This window comes from Pyrus communis, chromosome 15 (assembly GCF_041283825.1).
Source record: "Pyrus communis isolate YQ-2024b chromosome 15, ASM4128382v1, whole genome shotgun sequence".
NCBI lineage: Eukaryota > Viridiplantae > Streptophyta > Magnoliopsida > Rosales > Rosaceae > Pyrus > Pyrus communis.
Genome location: NC_142579.1, coordinates 18,324,938 through 18,344,501, shown reverse-complemented (window position 1 = coordinate 18,344,501; position 19,564 = coordinate 18,324,938). Strand labels below are relative to the sequence as shown.

General features: G+C 37.1%; 3 protein-coding genes across 4 annotated transcripts; 1 reads left to right on the top strand and 2 right to left on the bottom strand.

Moving 5' to 3' along the window:
• Positions 1–1,392: 1,392 nt before the first annotated feature.
• On the top strand, positions 1,393–2,201 carry LOC148690619 (uncharacterized). The gene has a single exon (XM_088685687.1). It carries the CDS (start codon positions 1,489–1,491, stop codon positions 2,044–2,046), a length of 558 nt encoding a protein of 185 aa, XP_088541813.1. The 5' UTR covers positions 1,393–1,488; the 3' UTR covers positions 2,047–2,201.
• A 622-nt stretch (positions 2,202–2,823) lies between these two features.
• LOC137746004 (uncharacterized) lies at positions 2,824–12,367 on the bottom strand. Its single transcript, XM_068486050.2, has 14 exons — positions 11,860–12,367; positions 11,224–11,300; positions 10,518–10,676; positions 9,526–9,739; positions 7,902–7,988; positions 7,660–7,799; positions 6,792–6,872; positions 6,420–6,484; positions 5,479–5,651; positions 4,992–5,122; positions 4,811–4,895; positions 4,067–4,280; positions 3,818–3,918; positions 2,824–3,657 (listed from the first exon to the last, which is right to left on the bottom strand). Exons 1-14 carry the CDS (start codon positions 12,025–12,027, stop codon positions 3,154–3,156), a joined length of 2,199 nt encoding a protein of 732 aa, XP_068342151.2. The 5' UTR covers positions 12,028–12,367; the 3' UTR covers positions 2,824–3,153.
• Positions 12,368–14,112: 1,745 nt separating this feature from the next.
• LOC137743743 (serine/threonine-protein kinase rio2) lies at positions 14,113–18,799 on the bottom strand. Of its 2 annotated transcripts, XM_088686298.1 has the most exons (14): positions 18,344–18,799; positions 18,191–18,237; positions 18,036–18,106; positions 17,829–17,942; positions 17,539–17,714; positions 17,349–17,437; positions 16,789–16,906; positions 16,489–16,562; positions 16,317–16,364; positions 15,762–15,930; positions 15,338–15,463; positions 14,963–15,070; positions 14,398–14,615; positions 14,113–14,319 (listed from the first exon to the last, which is right to left on the bottom strand). In XM_088686298.1, exons 1-13 carry the CDS (start codon positions 18,425–18,427, stop codon positions 14,427–14,429), a joined length of 1,413 nt encoding a protein of 470 aa, XP_088542424.1. In that variant the 5' UTR covers positions 18,428–18,799; the 3' UTR covers positions 14,113–14,319; positions 14,398–14,426. The 2 variants fall into 2 exon arrangements, with proteins under 2 accessions (XP_088542424.1, XP_068339790.2); XM_068483689.2 differs by having other exon boundaries at positions 14,113–14,615.
• Positions 18,800–19,564: the final 765 nt, after the last annotated feature.

Sequence of the window (19,564 nt, the reverse complement as noted above, 5' to 3'; positions counted from 1 at the left end):
GAGTGATCGTTATATGTATATTCCCATCCCTACCTAGCACGAGGCCTTTTAGGAGCTCATTGGCTTCGGGTTCCATGTGACATCCCACATCGTCCAGGGGAGTGATCCTTAGATGTATATTCTCATCCCTACCTAGCACGAGGCCTTTTGGGAGCTCACTGGCTTTGGGTTTCATGGGAACTCCGAAGTTAAGTGAGTAGCACGCGAGAGCACTCCCAGGATGGGTGACCCATTGGGAAGTTCTCGTTTGAGTTCCCAGAAACAAAACCGTGAGGACGTAGTTGGGGCCCAAAGCGGACAATATCGTGCTACGGTGGTGGAGCAGGCCCGGGAAATGGTCCCCCCCCCCTGGGTCGGGATGTGACAATTTGGTATCAAAGCCTAACCCTGGCCGCATGTATGCCGGCGAGGACATCGGGCCCCTAAGTGGGTTGGATTGTGACATCCCACATCGCCCAGGGGAGTGATCCTTATATGTATATTTCCATCCCTACCTAACATGAGGCCTTTTGGAAGCTCACTGGCTTCGGGTTCTATGGGAACTCCGAAGTTAAGCGAGTAGCGCGCGAGAGCACTCGCAGGATGGGTGACCCATTAGGAAGTTCTCGTGTGAGTTCCCAGAAACAAAACCGTGAGGGCGTAGTCGGGGCCCAAAACGGACAATATCGTGGTACGATGGTGGAGAGGACCCGAAAAGTGGTCCCCCGGGCCGGGATGTGACATTATTGTATCAAATTTTAAGGGATATGACCAACTTATGTCAAAAATTTAATTATGCCGTATTTGGTAGATGAGTCGTACATAGTTTTATTTGAGATGATAATGTTATTCAACACATGAAATTAACACATTTGTTAACAAAATTTTCTAATAAAAGTGGATGAATAATTAATGGATTTATCATTGTATGTGGATTCATCTTCATATATATTAAAATGGTTGCAGCAAGTATGTCTAGGTAGAATTACTTTAACTTACAATATTAGGTCTATTTTGCAAGTGGTGGATTGCCTTAATGGTTTGAGCTTTCTTCTTTAACTTATTATGTTCCTAGTTCAAACTCTTCTCTCTCACTTTTATAGTGTAAATCTGTGTAGAAACATCATTTGTATTAACAGGGTAATGCTAGGAAGACTATCTATTTAAATTATAACGTGGTTATTAATTATTGGATTATTAATTAATGTGTTTATTTCCTAATAGTGACACATCACATAGTTTACAAATATAGTCTAAAAAGTTGATATGCCTAACATTACTATTAAAAATAATATATTATGTTTACTCGACTAGCAAACGAGGCCTTAGCACCTTGGATTAACACAAACGAACGTTCGTGGGAAAACACTACGTGCGTGCGTCTTGTTTCGAGATAAACAAATGAATTACTACCTAGAAAGCAACTCAATCCTCTTCTCCCTATAAAACGAGGAATTCCCTCGTGCATACCAACTAAGCGCATAGAATTTCAGACCTAATTTGAAAACCATGGGTTGGTCAGAATCACAGAGAGGATGCATGAGGCACCACCAGTTCCAGTACTACGCCACCGATAATAAGCAAACCCTAATATCACCAGGCGTCTGTTCAGCTTGTCTGAGTGAGAAGCTCTCTCAGCTCTACGCTCCCTCCTCAACTCATCTCACCGACAGACTCCAAGTTGGTTATCCTTCTGCACATGATCAATCCGATTCCTCTTCTGTTTCCTCCTCCACTTGCAACTCTCCGGCGCCAGTGGTGGGCAGCGGCCGAGATCATCGTCGACGTAATGGTTCCCATATGAATGTTTTGGGTTCGGTTTCTTTTATGATAAGGAGCAGTACCACTACTTGTGCTCCTACAACTGGTGCTGGTGGTCATGGGCTGATGAAGAAGAGCAGGTCGGTTGCCGTCGTTTCGAAGAGCAGTCATCATAGTTTCGGAGATGGTCACAAGAACAGTAGTGGGAAGCAGAAGAAAAGAGGGTTTTGGTCGAAGCTGCTACGGAAAACGGGGAATAGATCAACCAAGGAGGTTCTCAAGCACCCAGAGACTGGTCTTAGATAAGAGGCACGAACTTTGATTGGACTTCATTCGATTGCTTAATTAGTAACTATATATATTTGTCTTAGGATCGATTGATCAACAGAAAATAATTAGTATATGTATGTTTTTTCTGTAATATGGTATCAGATAATACGATGTGAAATTTAAGTGTGCAACCAATCTTCTTGGTATTGTCTTACTGATCTTAGAAATATAGAGTTAATGGGAGGTGGGTTGTTCTTGCTGGGTTTTGATAATTCAATTCAGTCGAATGTATCGTATTATGATCGTTGTATCATGAATCCAAATGTTGGTTAGAGAAACCTTAGATTATTTGCGATATTATGTATGGTGTACAAGTTAAATTGTTGAGAGATATGTTTTCAACGAATTGTGAAGAGTAATGTTTACCAATTTATTAAACGACGTAGTTGCAAACTATGTGATGTATAATCAGTAACAAATAAACACGTTATTTAACACTTAAATAGTAATTCAATTATCAACAATCTCATTAGATGATATAAATCTAAGTTTCGACTCAGTGAGTTAGTGAGAGAGTTTATGATAGTTTGACTTGAAAGGGCTGTTTATTTGACCACGTGTATGATTATTCTTTGGTCATATCCCATTAGCCGATATGATGTACATATAATTAGACCATCCATCTTGGACCTTTTCTTTTTGCACGAACATGTTTGAATATCTCTTACAAAATTGTTCCGTGCGGTTTGCTTGTTTGACTAAAATTTCAGAAAACTGTTGTGTACAGTGTTACTGTTATGAAAAGTGCAAATCTAAAGAAAGCGAATTCTGTTAAGATATTAGTCGGCTCCAAAGGCGTTCGCTGTGGAGAAACAAAATGGTCACATGATTTTAAAATTACACGTATAATTCAATACAACATTCATTTTCCTTTCTTTTTTTTTTTTACAAATCACTGAAATGTTCCTATCTTTCTTGTCAAATTGTTCGAGTTTTCTGACTAGCGGCTGTAAACGATGTAGTTTCAGTATCGCAAAATATCCTCCCAAGCTATCCGCCCCTCGCCACGGGAACTATACATTTTATGGGGCTTATAATTCCCAATTCCAAAAGGGTAAGAAGTTCGTTACCTAGAACAGATTATTATCTGCTGGGACCAGACCTCCCCTCCATGCCATCTTCATCCTCGTCAACATAACTCACATGGTCTACAGATGGCCGCTTCAATCTCTGGAATATCTCGTCGAGGGACTCGTTAGAAGATGCACGAGATAGGTCTTCAGTATCTTGAACTTGGCGCAAGGGAATGAATTTTTTGGCTGCTATGTTTGCCTTGAAATTTTGAAAACCATTTTTCATTGATTCCCACTTTGAGGACAAACCAGTAGGTAACCCTCCCGCCGTGCTATCAGGGTTAGAGTTGCCTTCTTCAAGCAAGGAGACTTTGGCAGCAGAAATATTCTTCTCCACCGGATTTGCATTCGAAGATGATCTCTGACCTCTAATGGCAGCATACTTGTTGCTGATGGCTTCTTTGCTTGAGCCATATCTACTACGAGATTCTTCTTTCAAAGATTTTGACGTAGTTCCATTTGCACCCTCCGTGCCCAGACTGGTTGTTGCTTTCAGTTCAACATGAGTCCTATCCTGAAAATTCAACACTTTTAAGTTAGGAAACAAACTATAAGCGTGAAGGAGAAAAACGATAACGTGAACTGGAAAAGAAAATCACATATTAGGATGGCTACAGTATGCCAATAATTTATTAAGCAAATCCAAACATCTTGCGTGCTAACGATTAATGTACCATGTTGTTGCTACCAGTCTCAACATCCGTGCTGTTGAAATTCCTAGCCAAGGGGATCACATGTTCACCAACTTTCAGACCTTGTTCAATCCAAGATCGTTCTGAGGAAATGAGGACAAGTTAGTCATTCTCAAAAGAGAAGGAAAATTTAAACCAAAAAGAGAAAAAGGATACTAAATTCACAGATGACCAGCCAGAGTGATAGTCGTCCATGCCTTCTTAGAAGAGCAGATCATGGCATATGCTTACCCTTTTGTAAGATAATTAATCCAGATGGATCAAAACCATCCATATCATCAGTTTCAGTTTGAAATCTAAATCGCTTCCAGCTCCCAAAAAAATTAATTATGCGGTCAAAAAAATTGCAGGCGACCAATAGGGTGTACACAACCATGATAAGTGGATATATTCTGTTAAACTCACTCCCAAAGAAAGGGACAGCTTGATCAATGTTTCCCATTCGCTGCCATAAAAAATCCCAAGTACAACGGTAAAATAGTCAGTTACTAAATAAAGTAAGGGAAGTTCACAAACGAGTCAAAATCTAATATATCTATTGCTTAACCCAAAACTACACGGGAAACAACATTACTGTAATGTTTAAAAGCGAATTTACAATTGATGAGAAAACTAATTTTTGGTCAATTATTTTTAATTGCTGAGAAAACTAATTTTTTGATTAATCAGGAAGTATTTTGAAAACATAAGAACCCAACCAGAGAAAAATAATGTTACTCATGAATGTTATTATGTCAAGAAAAGAGGACATCACTTGTAAAAGAAACAGATCCACGTGCTACAGAAGATTTTTAACTGTTATTTTTGTTACAGACTTAACAGTTGCCCAAGAGTATTTAGATTTAAATTAAAATCATGAGAAAAGTTTGAAAGCTTTTAAATTGGCTTTTGTTACAAGGATCCCTTGTGACTATAAGTACAAATAGAAAGGATGATGAGTAATAGAGGAACAGATGAGATGGATGAGAGAAATACCTTTTCAAATATAGTCTTGTGTTCACCAAGACGAATGAGATTAAGGAAATTGTATGAAACTGGAGGAGCATAACGAGCGACCATCCTGGAAGATATGATGATAATGGAACATGAGTACTGTTTTAACGAAAGATGAGTTAGACCTTAAAGTTGTCAAACTAGAGTTCAGATCACAACTTACGAGCATATCATAAGCAAGTTGACTGAGCTTGTTTGCTTGGGTGTTAATGAGTAAAACATCAACATACCAATTTTGAACAAGGAGTAATATGTGCAGATGCACATATACATCAAAGGAACAAAGGCAAATACCTGGGAAATAGTTGAGTAAACAAATTTACATTAGTGAGCAGTAGGGTGATAAAAAGAATGTAACAGCATTCCTTCAAATAAGGAGACCAGACACGTTATATAAGAAGATCAATGCTTTTCTGAACATTTCTATCTTTCTATGTGCGACTTGTCACAAAGATGTATCATATGAGTCCAAAGAACATATGCAACTAGTTTTGTTCAATTTTTCCTTCCAAACACTATGTCCAGCACTGAAACCTGGGCGAGAAACATCAACCTTCAAAAAAAAAAATTGACAGAACTTTCTCCTACACCAATTGCAAAATGTCCACAAAACAAAAAGACTAAAACTTACAAAAACACATATCACCCACCTGTACAAGAACCTCTTGCTTTCCAACAGAATTGATGAGAATTGAAAAGAGAGATAGATCAACTCGAGGAAGAAGAGTTGCCTCTGCTAAAAGAATAGCAATTGAAATAATACCAAGTATGATAGCCAGAAGTTTCTCAACTTCTTTTCTTAGTATGCAGCGCCAAAAGAATTCTGCAAAGGGAGAGAATCAATCTTGATTTCAGTTTGGAGCTTGACTTTTTAATATTCAAACAAGATAAAGCTTCAATTTCAATTAATTTTATGTTTCATTACCAAAAATATAATATTGAGGTTTAAGAGCATCTGCGAGGGAGTATAAACATGCATAGGCAAATGAGAAGGCAAACAAGGTTTGCGTAGCCATATAGGTTATTTTATCCTCAAAGCGAATGGGTACTATGAGGCCCGCACTTTTTACAATAAAATATATCACTGGGTCCCACAAGTTTTACCATTTACATCTTTTGTGGTTCAACAAAAATAAAATAAAAAATTATAACAATATAATACAACTTTACCTACTTGGTTTGCCTATTTCCAATCAAGTGACCCTTTTTTTTTTTATGAGGCCCATGGGTAGGCAATATGCAACCTAGGTTCGTATAGTACAATTTTGCCAACTTGGTTTGCATACTCCCCTGGAGATACTCTAAGAAGCTTTATGGTGAAAAGATGCATGAAAATAAAGAACTTCAAAAATAAAATAACTCAATCTTACAAATACATTCTCAACATAACAATACATAGCGGCTTTATCAAGAATGTGTTTTAATAGCCAAGATAAGACAATATAAAGTGTTCACACGTAAGTATCCTATTTAAATGAAAGCATACACAAGACCCTTCATGCAACTTAACAAAACAACTTGGCACTCATGCTCAGCCATGCCAAGTACTTAAAATTTAATGTAGAAATGAATTATAAGATCTGAATGTTACCTATTGTATCAACAAGAGATCCTAATCTGCCATTTCGAGTAGGTCTGAAGCTTGAGACATATTTCCTGAAATGGTAGCATGTACTTATAAGATCAAGAGCATATTTGAGGGATCCCTCAACGGAAGGGGACTGATACACACATACACACGTATTCTCTTGCCAGGCAGTTTAACATCTTATGCTGTCTGATTGTTACTGTGGACCATTATTCAAATGGATTCTTGTTTGCATGTGTGATCAAATATTGACACTTTGGCAACATAATGAGAACATTACCCCATATATACACAAATGCGTGCATGTAGGTGTGCGTGTGTAGGATAAATATAATGATGGAATAAGAATAGAGAAAAGCAGAGTCAGAGGCATACCATCCAGTAGAACTCCGACGTTCATAATTTTTTATAGTATCTTCAAGTTCAAGGGCCTCCATAACATAGGTCATATACTCACTGCAAAACTAACGTTAAATTTTTGATAAAATGAACCTTACTATTATGATTATAAATCTAGCAGAATACTGAATCCGAAGGTGAAAAATAGTATGACTGTGGATCCTAAATTCATAATAAAAACTTGAATCACACAGTATTATTAAAAAAAATCATATACATTTATTTGTGACAATAAACAGTAATCAATCTACAGAGATACCAGTACTTATTTATATACACTGATTTCATGGCCGTGCATCCAGTAGAAAACAGTACACAAACCTTCACTTACATCCTGATCTATAACACAAAAGGTGAACAATGCAACATAACAGCAAAGCAACACTAGAAAGGAAAAAATTCAGGATGAAAAACTTATTCTCATATCAGCAACCTGATTGATAAAGCATTACCGCATAGACTGAACTAAATATACAATTCCAACAAACAAGTTTTTCCATTACTGAGCAGAAAGCCAAATTCTATTCAATATGTGCAAGCACATTGACACGTAAGAATGTTTTCTAATACAGATAAGCACAAAAATAATATTTTTTCCGAATGAAAAACTACAACAAAGTTCAACTAAAAGGAGCACAAATCATATGATTGTTTTACAAGCATCAAGACAGCCATCTAAAAGAAATTTGCAAACCTATTTAGTTCCCAATCACTATGGATTACATAGAACATCTACAGCCTGAATAAACATAGACTTAGGCACAAACAAATGCAAAATTAACTTCGGCGAATGGTATACGGATGAAGATGAAGAACAAACAATGTATACAGCAAAGCAGTTTACCTTTTGTACCGGTAATACTCTTCCCGGGCTCCTCGTAGATGACGCCTAAGTGTTGCCATTGATTTTTCATCAGTATCATAGTCCATGTCATTTTCACCTAATCGGCCACCTTGTGGTTTGAAGGATGGGTCCTCCCTGAACTGGTAAAAGAGGGTTCAAAATATTACAAAGAGAACCATTACAGAAGTAGTGAAGATCCATTTTTATTTTCCATTCGATTTTGTAAATAAGTAGATAAATACCATTTGAGCTAACATATTGTCTATTATATCCATGTAGGGTCTCAAAGGATCACGCTTGGACATCTGAGTGGATGTTGCTTGGGCGACCTAATGAACAAACCATTAAGTTTACAGAAAAGTAATATATAATAAAAGTACCACCATACTGCAGGAAACTGCAAAAGATACAACACAACTGTGAAAACTGGAAAGCATAGTTCATGGCTAGAGGACAAAAGGGGGGAAACATTGAAGAACTTTCAACTTTTAAGGAAACATGAGACAAATTGAGGAATTTCTCACAAGATGCTCAGGCAGAGATCAGAAAATTACAGCAAACATTTCTGAAGGAAAGTAACCAGACACACACAGCCAAAAAGGAAACAAGGCAAATAATGTAACTTTTTCCACACAAAGACATTAACAGTCTTGCATGCACTTCCCCATGGTCATAGATACAAGATATGTTGGGAATGTGAAATCAAGTGTTGGGAAAATGTCTCTGTATGTAACGACATACCCCCTTCCTCCTTTCCCCCAACCCCTTTTGTGCATATGAACATATGAATCCTTGAAAGTCCTTTTCTTGAATCTTTAGAATGGTAAAGATTTCATTGGAGAATAATAGAAGAATACAAGATAAAAGCACACTACTGATCTTGCATAAAACATTACTGATCTCGCAACAAACATGAAACACTACTGATCTTGCTACAAACATGAAACACTACTGATCTTGCAACAAACATGAAACACTACTGACCTCGCAAAAAGCATGAAACACTATTGATCTTGCATAAAAATATTGAGATTAATTCTCAGCATTAGAAATTTAAATATAAACATCAAAGTAGGTATGAGATCAAATGTGTGGTCAAGATAAGCTTTTTCTAGAACTGTGAGCCTTTGAGAGATATCCATGGCATCGATAAAGAAAAAAAAAATTAAGTCTTCGATTTCTAAGTGATATCACAGGAGAGGAAGAGAACAGTTCGGAAAAGGGAAAGTTTGAGCATAAACAAAACTACAAAGTAAATCTTCTGCTAAGAAAAAATGTAAAATCATGCACTCTGCCAAGTCAGCTGTGGAAGCAATTCCAAAATATGATTTGTTATCTGGTCAATCACATTGGTTAGAAGTAAATAAATAAATTTTGTATAATATTATATGAAAAAAAAAATTTCAGCACAGCCATTTTGGTGTTTAGCACAATACTGTTTTTCAAATATCAACTGAATGCAAACACCTCAAATTTCACTACTCTATTTATTCAAATCGGATTGAGTTGGAATTTTGGGTTAAAGCTTGAATAGGTATTCACTTAATTCAATCAGAATAGGAAAAGAAAACAGGAGAGATCTGGTAAGATCAGCCAATCGGATTTGGCAGGTAGCTGGAAAAATGTCCACCCATAACTTGTACATAGATCTAAGTTACAAGGAAGGTAAATGAACAATGATAACACAACTCAGAATTTTAGAACGACAATGCAAAAATCAACTTTTTATGAATTAAGAATAGAAACGAATTTAAACAACTCCAAAAATATTGATAAATACAGCATGCCGTAATTTGCTAACAAGGAAAAGGAGAGCACAAGAAAACATGGAAGTCTTTGCATTGACAACTGAGAGAGAAAAATTACCACAATAGCATTTGAAAGATCTTGATGGGCGTCATCAAGTTTCACAGCCATTTTGGCAATTTTATGAGAAAGAACTTTTTGCCGAATAGTCCAATCAGAGTTTTTCCAAAGGCCCTTTGGGATTTCACTCAACCCAAATCCAAGAAGAAATGCACCTGTAACAAGTCCAAAAGTATTCGAGCAGCCCATGGCAAAACCAAGAACACCTCCACCCCTGTTAATTAAGCAAAAAATGGAAAAAAAACAAATAAATGAGGAATGGATAGGATAGCTCAAATAGCCAAGGAAAATCATAAAGAAAAAAAAAATGATGAGCCCTGTTAGACTGGCTGCGACATTATCTTCTTCCTAGTCCATGTAGCCTTCTCTACTGTGTCTGTAATGAAGCAATTTTTTTCCATCTAATTTGCACTACATGCTTATTTTTATGACCTAACTCACAGCTTGCAACAAGCAAGCCCGGCCAAAGGAGTCGAACCATTGTCCTACCACCTTGGTGCCCACACTAGAGTTACAAGGTACTTATTCTTTTTCAACTTCAATGTAATTCGGTACAATCATCTATTGTCAAAAGAAATGATTATTTCATAGGTTATTGGGAAAGAAGAATTTTCCACAAACATGTCAGGGATGTGAAACTCCAACGTGTGTTCTTAAATTAAACTGATACCACATCAAATTGCTCTTACTGTCAATGATAAACTATGTGCAACACACTGTTATTAATCAATAACCCAAAAGGTCGAAAGTTCTTCACTGTTTCCTTAAATCATTTCAGAGCACAAAAGCAATGTTTCCTTAAATCATTTCAGAACACAAAAGAAACAGATAGAGGAATAATTTAGTATTTATCACATAAATGGGTACGCAGGGCCATTTGAAATAAGAAATTAACAACTTATTTAATGTCTCTAGACTCCTTATAGGCAACATTTATGAAGAAATTAACATCGGCATGAATATAAATCAACTTTGGAGGACAAGGAACAAACCAGTTTTTGTGCATACTGATGAGAAGAATTAATCCAATAAGACCAATAAACCCCAGAATTAGATAGAAAACCAAGTTAACATGTACACTAGTCTTCAATCTCTCTGTCACAGTGAAGTCCCCAGCATCTTCAAAACCCTGAATAAGGGGCACCACAGTCCTGCTCAGAGACAACTTAAAAGTATGAGGAAATTTGCAAGTTAGCTATAAACGCATTTATATATACATAATGCAATGATTTATCCAACCAAAGGCAAATTGAAGGGGCAGATAATCATGATTGAAAATCTTAAAATTAGAAATGGTGCAGAATTAACACTTCAAAAATTCATTAACGAAACTCAACAATAGGGTAGAATGTTCCTAATATTTCTATTTTACCAAAAACTAATCTTCTGGAAAAACGAAAACACAAATCAGCACATATAGAACAAAACATATAAACTTTGAGTAAAAGGTCACAAACACAGAAAAGTCATTTAATGGAGCTTATTCGACCAAATTTTGTTAAGCAATTGCATGCATTATACATGTGTCCAATGACAATAACAGATCCTTGACAATAATGTTAATCACCAAACCAAAGATAAAGGATAGTAACAGCCAGATAATATACTAACTGAAATCTTGAACTAAACGCAACTCAACTATATACAAAATATAGAATAGAGCAAGTAAAAGAGTTAATTAATTTCCATGTTGCGTACCAAGTTAGTAAAAATGTACTCCAATATGACCAGCTCCAAAAGAAAGAGATTCCTCCACTCTCAATATGGTTTATCGTCTGCAAATGTAATCAGAGAATCAGAAACATTCGCGAAATCGCTAATTGTTGCATAGCCAAAACAATTACAAACATAACAACTTGAGCCATTACATAAAGTAACAGATAGTCCTGAGCTGGCAAATATACAATTGGTAAGTTGAACAATTGAACCGATGTTTTCTTGCAACGAAACTAATTTTACATCATTTCAATGTTAAGAGAGTAATTGCATACTAATATAACGTAAAACTAAAGTCCCCAACAGGGTTACTTTCATTTTCGAACCGAAAAACACAATGCTTGCTGATACAAAATCCGCCACCCAATTTAAACAAAAAAAAAAAAAAAAACAAACAAACAAAAGGGCTTTTGCATTATTACAGAAAAAAATTAGGCGAGCTAAACCGAGCTGCAGAGAAATGTAGTAAACAACCAGCTGCAAAATTTTCCAAAAAATGCACCCAGTTGATTAAAAGACCTCCAAATTCAGAAATTTACAAAACCCTAATAACTGAATCGAATTCAAACAACCATAAACCGAACGAAACAACGCCGAAATTGGGCATGGAAAAAGTACCGTCCATATGTCGGCCGGCACAATGACGATGATGGAGAGAGAACAGAACCAAGTGTACCCAACGGTAAGCATAACATATCGAGGGATCTCCGGGCCGGCGAAGTACTTGAGCGTGAAAAGGACCATGCCCAAGGTCAGGGGGAGAGAGATCAGGTAGAAGACCCACATCCCTCCTCCTTATTCTTCTTCTCTAGCAAATACGACGCAGTTTTGTGAAACGAGTCAATTGGATCCGACGACCCGATCGCTGCAAATGCGAGGAGTGGACGACCGTCGGCGTTTGGTTGAGTTGCTCCGTGGCATGCGGTCAGAGAGTCTGAGGAGGTCGGAGAAAGGAGAGTCGACAGAAACGCGGAAACGTATAATTATATGCGTTTTATTGGATTTGGGCTTTTGGAAAAGTAGGTCCACAATCCATAAGGCGGTCTCGAATCTGGATCTGTGAGAGAGAGTTGGACTTGAAGAAAACCGTTGGGTGCGTTTCTTTCCTTCAATTTGCTTATTTGCCTAAGCTAATGAAATTTACTATGATATGATGTTTCTATCGAAATATTTTTCTCACCCATCTTTTTTTCATTTATTTTTTTAGTTAAACAATAATGTTGGTAAGTTAAATAGTTGTTAGAACAGAGGGAAATCGGTAAGGATCAAGCCCGCACCAAGGTGCGTAAGCATAATTGCTTTCGCCCTTGCAGTATAGCGCCGTCTGCATATGCTCACCAATTTTATTTTTACGTGGTGATGATGTTCATCATTCTCCTGATTGTGGTTAGATGAGTTTGATTTTTTTTAATTAATATTATTAAGTAGAGGGAAAATGGGAGAATTCAAAACTATTACAATAATTTAGGAAATAGAGAATTTCGAATCAGGGACTCATGGTGAAAACTCAACATCCTATCTACTAAGGTATTGGACCATGTGCAATTAGAGTTTGATTGGATCTACCAACTATACAAATCTTGAAATTTAAACTCATATACGCTCAAAATTGGTGAGGTCAACAAAGACCAAGACGGTTGTGTGTCGACTCTTAGTGGGCTCGAGGTTTGTGACTAACAAGAAATAGACAATGGATTTTTAAGCGGTTCATCCTTCAAAAACTGGGCTACATCTACTGAATCTCTTGAATAGATTGAATAGAAGGTTACAACAGCTCAACTTAACACTATATTTTCTCTATCAATTTGCCTGGCCCCTTCTAAGGAGTACTTGTCATCCTAATTGAGCTTCCATTCTTTGCACTCAAGTGTATCATCTCCTTCACATTTAGAATGCAAAATACACAGGTTTGAACTGCTAAATGTCCCTTAGCTCTTTGACCGACACGTGGCAACGAGGTGACATTTGCACAGGTCCATTTGCATGATTTCTTGGGACAACGCATGTTGAGCGCCTTGTTCAGCTGTGGAGTTGGTGGAAACCCGCACCCAAGCACCCCATCTATCAGTTTTTTATGTCCCTTCATAGTCCTCTGTTCTCTCGACTGGCCGCCACTTTGCTTGGAGTGATGTCTAAATAAGTTCACCCCTCTATTCTTGGGACCTCGTGCCATAAAGCGCAACTTGCCCCTTAGTTTGAAAATACTTTATGGGGAAGCACTTAGTCGAGTAGCTGTTAGGACATTTGGAAGCCATATGCTCCTAAAGTGTTCGAAGATCATTCTTCCAAAGCCTTGGCCTTTTGGGCATTTGTTCCTTAGGTCAGTATTCCTTTAGGTCCCTCAACTTTAATCAAATTAGAGCAATGGTCCCTCAACTAAAAATCCATTATCATTGGTCCGTCAACTCATCAAAATGTGTAGTTATGGTCATTTTCATCAACTTCGTCAAAATTTTGTCAAAATGAGTTATGTTGGAATGACCATTGCTACAATGGGGTCCCTCAACTCATCAAAACATGTAGCTATGATCATTTTTATTAACTTCTGTCAAAACAAGTTATGTTGGAAGGACCATTGCTACAATTGGGTTAAAGTTGAGAGACCATTGCTCGAATTGGATTAAAGTTGAGGGACCATTTCTCCAGTTGGATTAAAGTTGAGGGACCAATGGTAATGAATTTTTAGTTGAAGAACCATAGTTGCATGTCTTGATAAGTTGAAGGACCAATGCTAATGTAATTTTAGTTGAAAGACCATTACTCTGATTGAGTTAAAGTTAATGAACAATTGCTACAATTTACTCTATTCTTGACGAACACTTGTGACCCGAAGCATGGGGGCTGGCTTTAGAATAATAGAGATGGAGAAAATTTTCCTAAAATTTCCTTGAATCTTGAAGCCATAGAATAGAACTCCTCATTCAGTCGCAGATCAAGGATTCTTACACATAGGGACTTGTGTACAAGTTTCAAAAAGAAAAAGACGAAAAATAACAAAAAATTAAACGATATTACTATCATTCATAAATTACAGAAAATATCATCATTTTAAGCCGCAAGGCCTACAATTATATTAAGCTCATTTTTTGGCTTGTCTTTGGATTCCAATATTTGAACCAAGAGACCAAAATTTCTCCGTATTCTAGATACCAAGGCTTGGATTTTGCGGTCGGACTTCACCTATTCTACCAGCTGCTTAATTGATTCTGGATTTTGGATTTGTTGGAGGATCTACCGCCCTTATCTTTGTAGGTATTTCTGGAGGAAAGAGTCTTCCGTCCTCCACGGGCTGCTGTCATGGCACGTCGTCTCTGCTTGCTCAAGCGCTTTACCAGCTCAGCATCATTTCCATTTTCGGCGTCACTATCTCCCTCCTGCGGAAACAAACTATTGTGAGTGCTTTCCATACCATTTGTGTAATGTAAAACAAACTGATTTTCTTAAGAGTTTGAAGAATAATTATATCACAGTTTATATTCACTTTCAGTAATTAGTAATTAACTTTAATTTAGCAAAACTGACTTCACTAACAAAATAACAAACTCTTAACAATCTTGACTTAGTTGCTTAGCGTATGCATCCAAACGCTATTTACCCATGATGTAAATATAAGTTACCTAATATCTGCCAGGCCACAGTTGACCGTACACTCCAAAGCCTAAATAATCCTAACTTCAATTCCATGTAGGAAGCACAATATAAAGACAATTTCAGGACTTACCTTGTCACTCACATCTTCACATTCAGGCTTACTGCTCGGGCCTGCTTCACAGTTTCTTAGATTGTCCTCTGCTCCTTCCTCTTCCTGCTTTAAATTTGAAGTCTGGTCCTGAATTATAATAACAAAGTGTTAAAAGTATGAACTTACAATATGCAAGAAAGCATCTCCAAGTAAATAAGGACCACTGAAATAAAGAACTCAAAATAATTTGCCATAATGTCTCTCCAAGTAAGATGAAATTATACAAGTCAGTCATTTTCACAAGCTGATTTCACTAATCTTCATTTTGTACATAAAGAATCACTTCAGATCTCAGATTGCAACTCAGATCACTTCCATTTCTTCATGACATCAAAAAGCAATTGAAAAATGTACCTGATCTAACAAATTCAATGAATCAACACCCTCTATGTTTGATTCATTTAACGCAGAGTTGTCTGTGTCATCTTCAGTACCTTCATCGCCAGAACTAGCATCCTTATCCAAACTTCCTTCAATGAACTGGACGTAACAGCATGATATTGAGAACATTATAACAACAAAACAAAAAAACAACATTGGCCTTGCAGATGTCTTGAATCCGATTGAAAAAGCATTTTTGGTCAAAATAACTTGATCATAAATAGATAGGACAGTATATTGAGACCACAGAGTGGACTATACACTCGACTCGATAACCCAACGAAATGTTTTCCAAAAGGGTGGAACATCTTCCTTGCAAGAACAATATGAGTGTTTGGCTCTAAAATTCAAATCGAGAATGTATATGAATCTACCATGCTTCACAACTACACAATACCTTCTCAATCTCTTCCTGATCCTTCCTAGTAAACCCACTGGCAGCAAGTTCCTTGTCCAGAAAAACAGCATCCTTGGCTATTGAAGAAAAACAAAGCCTCCTGCTTTCATCTGTGTCTACCTCTGTTCTATCAATATCATCTCTGCACTCTTGAAAATTCATGTTGAACCTGAGTGAAAAGGAAAAAATCTTAACAAGCTAGACAGAACCTTTATCCCCTTGCTACTGGCACATACCCTAACCTCAGGCAGATAAATGAAAAGTAAAAAGACAATGCCATGTACTAATGATCTTAAAGAAAAAGATGAAATCAGAGCAGTCAATAAAAAAGCAAAATTGTTCGTTACACAAAGCCTATACGTTATTGTTCAGTGTATTGCTTTTAAACTAATGTTATTAAGAAAATGGTGCCAAATGTCATCTGGATGCATTCCTTCTGTCAACCCAACTAGAAATGCTGTTCAGGGGTTTCACAACCTTGAATATTATATACAAAAATTCAGAAAGTAAAAAGAAATTGCATTAACTTGTTAGTTGAAACAAAAGAACACTGACCTCTTTCTAAAAAACTTAAAGACACATTCAACATCACGGTCAAAGTACCTGAAACACAGGAACTTCATGAGAATACGATATGTGATAAACAAAACCTTTAGGCAAATAAACAAATCAAATCCCTTAGAAAATCAACTATAAATGACTGGAACTTGTAAGAAGCGGATCCTACATCTGTGCATTATGATGTGATACAGACACCATCTGTGGAAAATCAATCATGGTGACCTTCTCATCATCATCAATCTAAAAGAACAGAAAATTAGAAATTACTTATGAGTTTACCAATGAGTTGAAACAAGAAACTAATAAGGCATTTGGAGTGCCTATATTAACTGAAATACTAATACAATATATAAAAAAACTGTACCAAGTGAGAGCAGAAGTAGGAAACTGTACCAAGTGAGAGCAGAAGTAGGAAACACAGTGTTGTAGAAATAATACAATATCAGAGACTGCCTTAAATGCATACCATAATGTTAAATTCATTGAAGTCACAGTGAATTAAACCATGTTCTGCAAGGCGAACAACAAGTCCGATGATTGTTTCAAAAACCACCTCTGGGTTCTGCAGTTGCTTCACCTGCACACTGTATAGGACAGAAGTGAATTCCAAAGCTCAAAGCAGCATGATCGTTTTTATTTATTTTTTTGGTTATTGGCTCAGTATATGCCACATCAGAAGTTAATGTCTAATTAGACAGTGAAACTGACGGAGAGGTAGGAATCAAGTGGTATAAAATGCAAAAATTGAAACTTCATGGCTCATTTTGCAAATGAGTCAAATGACCCACAAACATTGTGGTGTAAAATGCAGTTAACCCTATTTTTTTTCGTTTTCTAATCTTCTTTTCTTCTAAAGCAATCCAGCTCCAAAAGAAACATAAACGAACAAATTACGTCTGGAAATTTCATTGTGTAACATGCTATTTCCAGGGTTTCTAATCCAATTATTATTATTTTTGGCAAAAGAAATGAAGTTTCAATGCTAACAGATTCAATTATTTGAACCAGTATATTTAAGAAGCTTACAGTGGGTAGCCTTGAACAAGTGACATAATCACACAATGCCTGTTACAATCCACAGCACTTGGAACAGGAAAGCCATGCTCTTCTAAAGCCTGTTCAAGCAGAGCAAAATCATATAGACAAAATCCACATTATAAACCCACAATAGGGCAACACGAAAAGATAAAAATGCCAAAAGATAGAGACAACTAACCTTCATAAAAGCGAATTCTTTGAGTGCAGCAAGGCGGGACAAGTAGAGCCAACTATAACTGCTACGATGTTTCAAGTAATCACGCTTAGATTTTACAGCCCTAAAAGAAACTCTACCAAGCCGGTGCAACTTCATTGCCATAACCGTACCATCTTCTGTGGCGACCTCAAAGATATCTTGAAAAGAAAACGAAATTCAATCAAGAATAACAACAATGGCATGTATTACTCCACGATTGATAACAGCCTTAATTGGTTAATAAAACAAAAAGAGAAGAAAGAGTACCATACCAGACTCTTTTCCTACGCCAATTTGACGGCCAACAGACACAAAGACTCCACGGTTAACCAGAGTCTTAATTGCAAGAAAATCATAACCAAGGTAGGTGAGTCGAAACCCGTCATCTGGATGCACATGAACATGATAGCAAGGACATAATAAGAGAAATTTTGCAACAAAATAATGTTTGTTAGACTCAATCAGGACATGTGCATTACATTTAGAAGAGTCGTGATGCAAGAGCTTATGCCTGAGGAGATTCTTGAGAACCTTATAAGTACCACCATGCCTATAAATATAAATTTAAGGATTAGATCATCAAAGTTACAGAAAATGATGACTGATTTCGAATTCAACAATAAAAATTACATACTTGAGCGACGCTATCCGATCCACCAGCTCACAGGGTACAATTTCATGCTGCAAGAGAAATACAAATAGATATGTAAATTAGCTTTAGCCATTAGCTATGACTGAGAAATTAGAACAATTTCGAAAAAAAAAAGGAAAGTAGTCATTTACTTACATTTCTCATTCCCATTTCCACAGCAGTTAGAACCCTAAAATCATCTTTGGAGAGGTATCTCAACATGTTCACATCCAGCTTCATTCTGCTGTTTCGCTTTCTCTGCTGCTTATTTGAGCCTTGGGAATCCTAGTGCTGGCTCGGAAGGGGAAGTTCCGATCGGTTCGGTTCGGTCGTCGTGGTGGTTCGCGGTAGTGGTGTCTGATTCGCGGTGCCGGGGTGGTAGTGGCTGAATCACTGGTGTCGGCAATGGCTTTGACGGCGATGAGGGAGAGAGATGAAGGGGAAGCAGGTCTGAGGTGGTGGAGGTCGATGACAGAGGGAGGAGATGGAGAGGGGGAGATGGAGAAAATTGCAGACGGAAAGAGACTGCCGGCGTCAAAAGCGTCTAGGGTTTAGGATTTGTGTTTTCACTTTTCTGCTTCGGTGGTGAAGTGCTTCGACTGGGAGGTAAGGTGATGAGTATATTTTATATTATATATTTAACCCTATTCTTAGTATATTTTGGTTAATAATTTGGAAGAATTTTGATACTTTGAATTATATTTCCAATATAGGATTTTCGACTTCCTCTGGAGCAAAAGATGGTCAAATGGACGAATTTTGGAGTAATTTCAATTGGAGGACGTTCGTGAGTCACTTAGCTTGATCGTGTCAAAATATCAGATTTTTCTACCAAGCGAATATTTTCTGGCAATAAAATAAAGGAGTCATGCGCAGTGCTGGAATAGTGACGTTTTGGGCTTAACTTGCGTTTTTGGAGCCCAAGATGACTTCGGATGGGTTCGTGACCTTCTGGAGATGTGTTCAGAACGTTCTTATCTTTAAAACAAGCTATCTTGGGCCGGATTTGAAGAAGATTTGAGGCTAAAACGTGGCTGAACAGTTTCTGTGCAGTTTTTCCTAGTTTAATTAGGAATTTATTTTCTATTTTATTTTATTATTATTTAGTTTCTTAGTGGGAATAAAATACTTTAGGGTTAGGGTTTTTGTTTTAGCTTGGAGGGAGATATTAAAAGGGGTTTGGCCGTTCTCATTGTGGGGGGGGCTTTTCTTTATGCAACTTTTGGAGAGAAGATTTTGGGCAAAGTTTAGAGATTTTCAGATTTTATTCTACAAGGTGTTTTCATTCTTTTTTTATTTCAATAAAAACTATGATTTTTAGTATGAATATGCGTAACTAATTCTTTTTGCTAGGGCGAGGCCATGATCCTTAGCAAG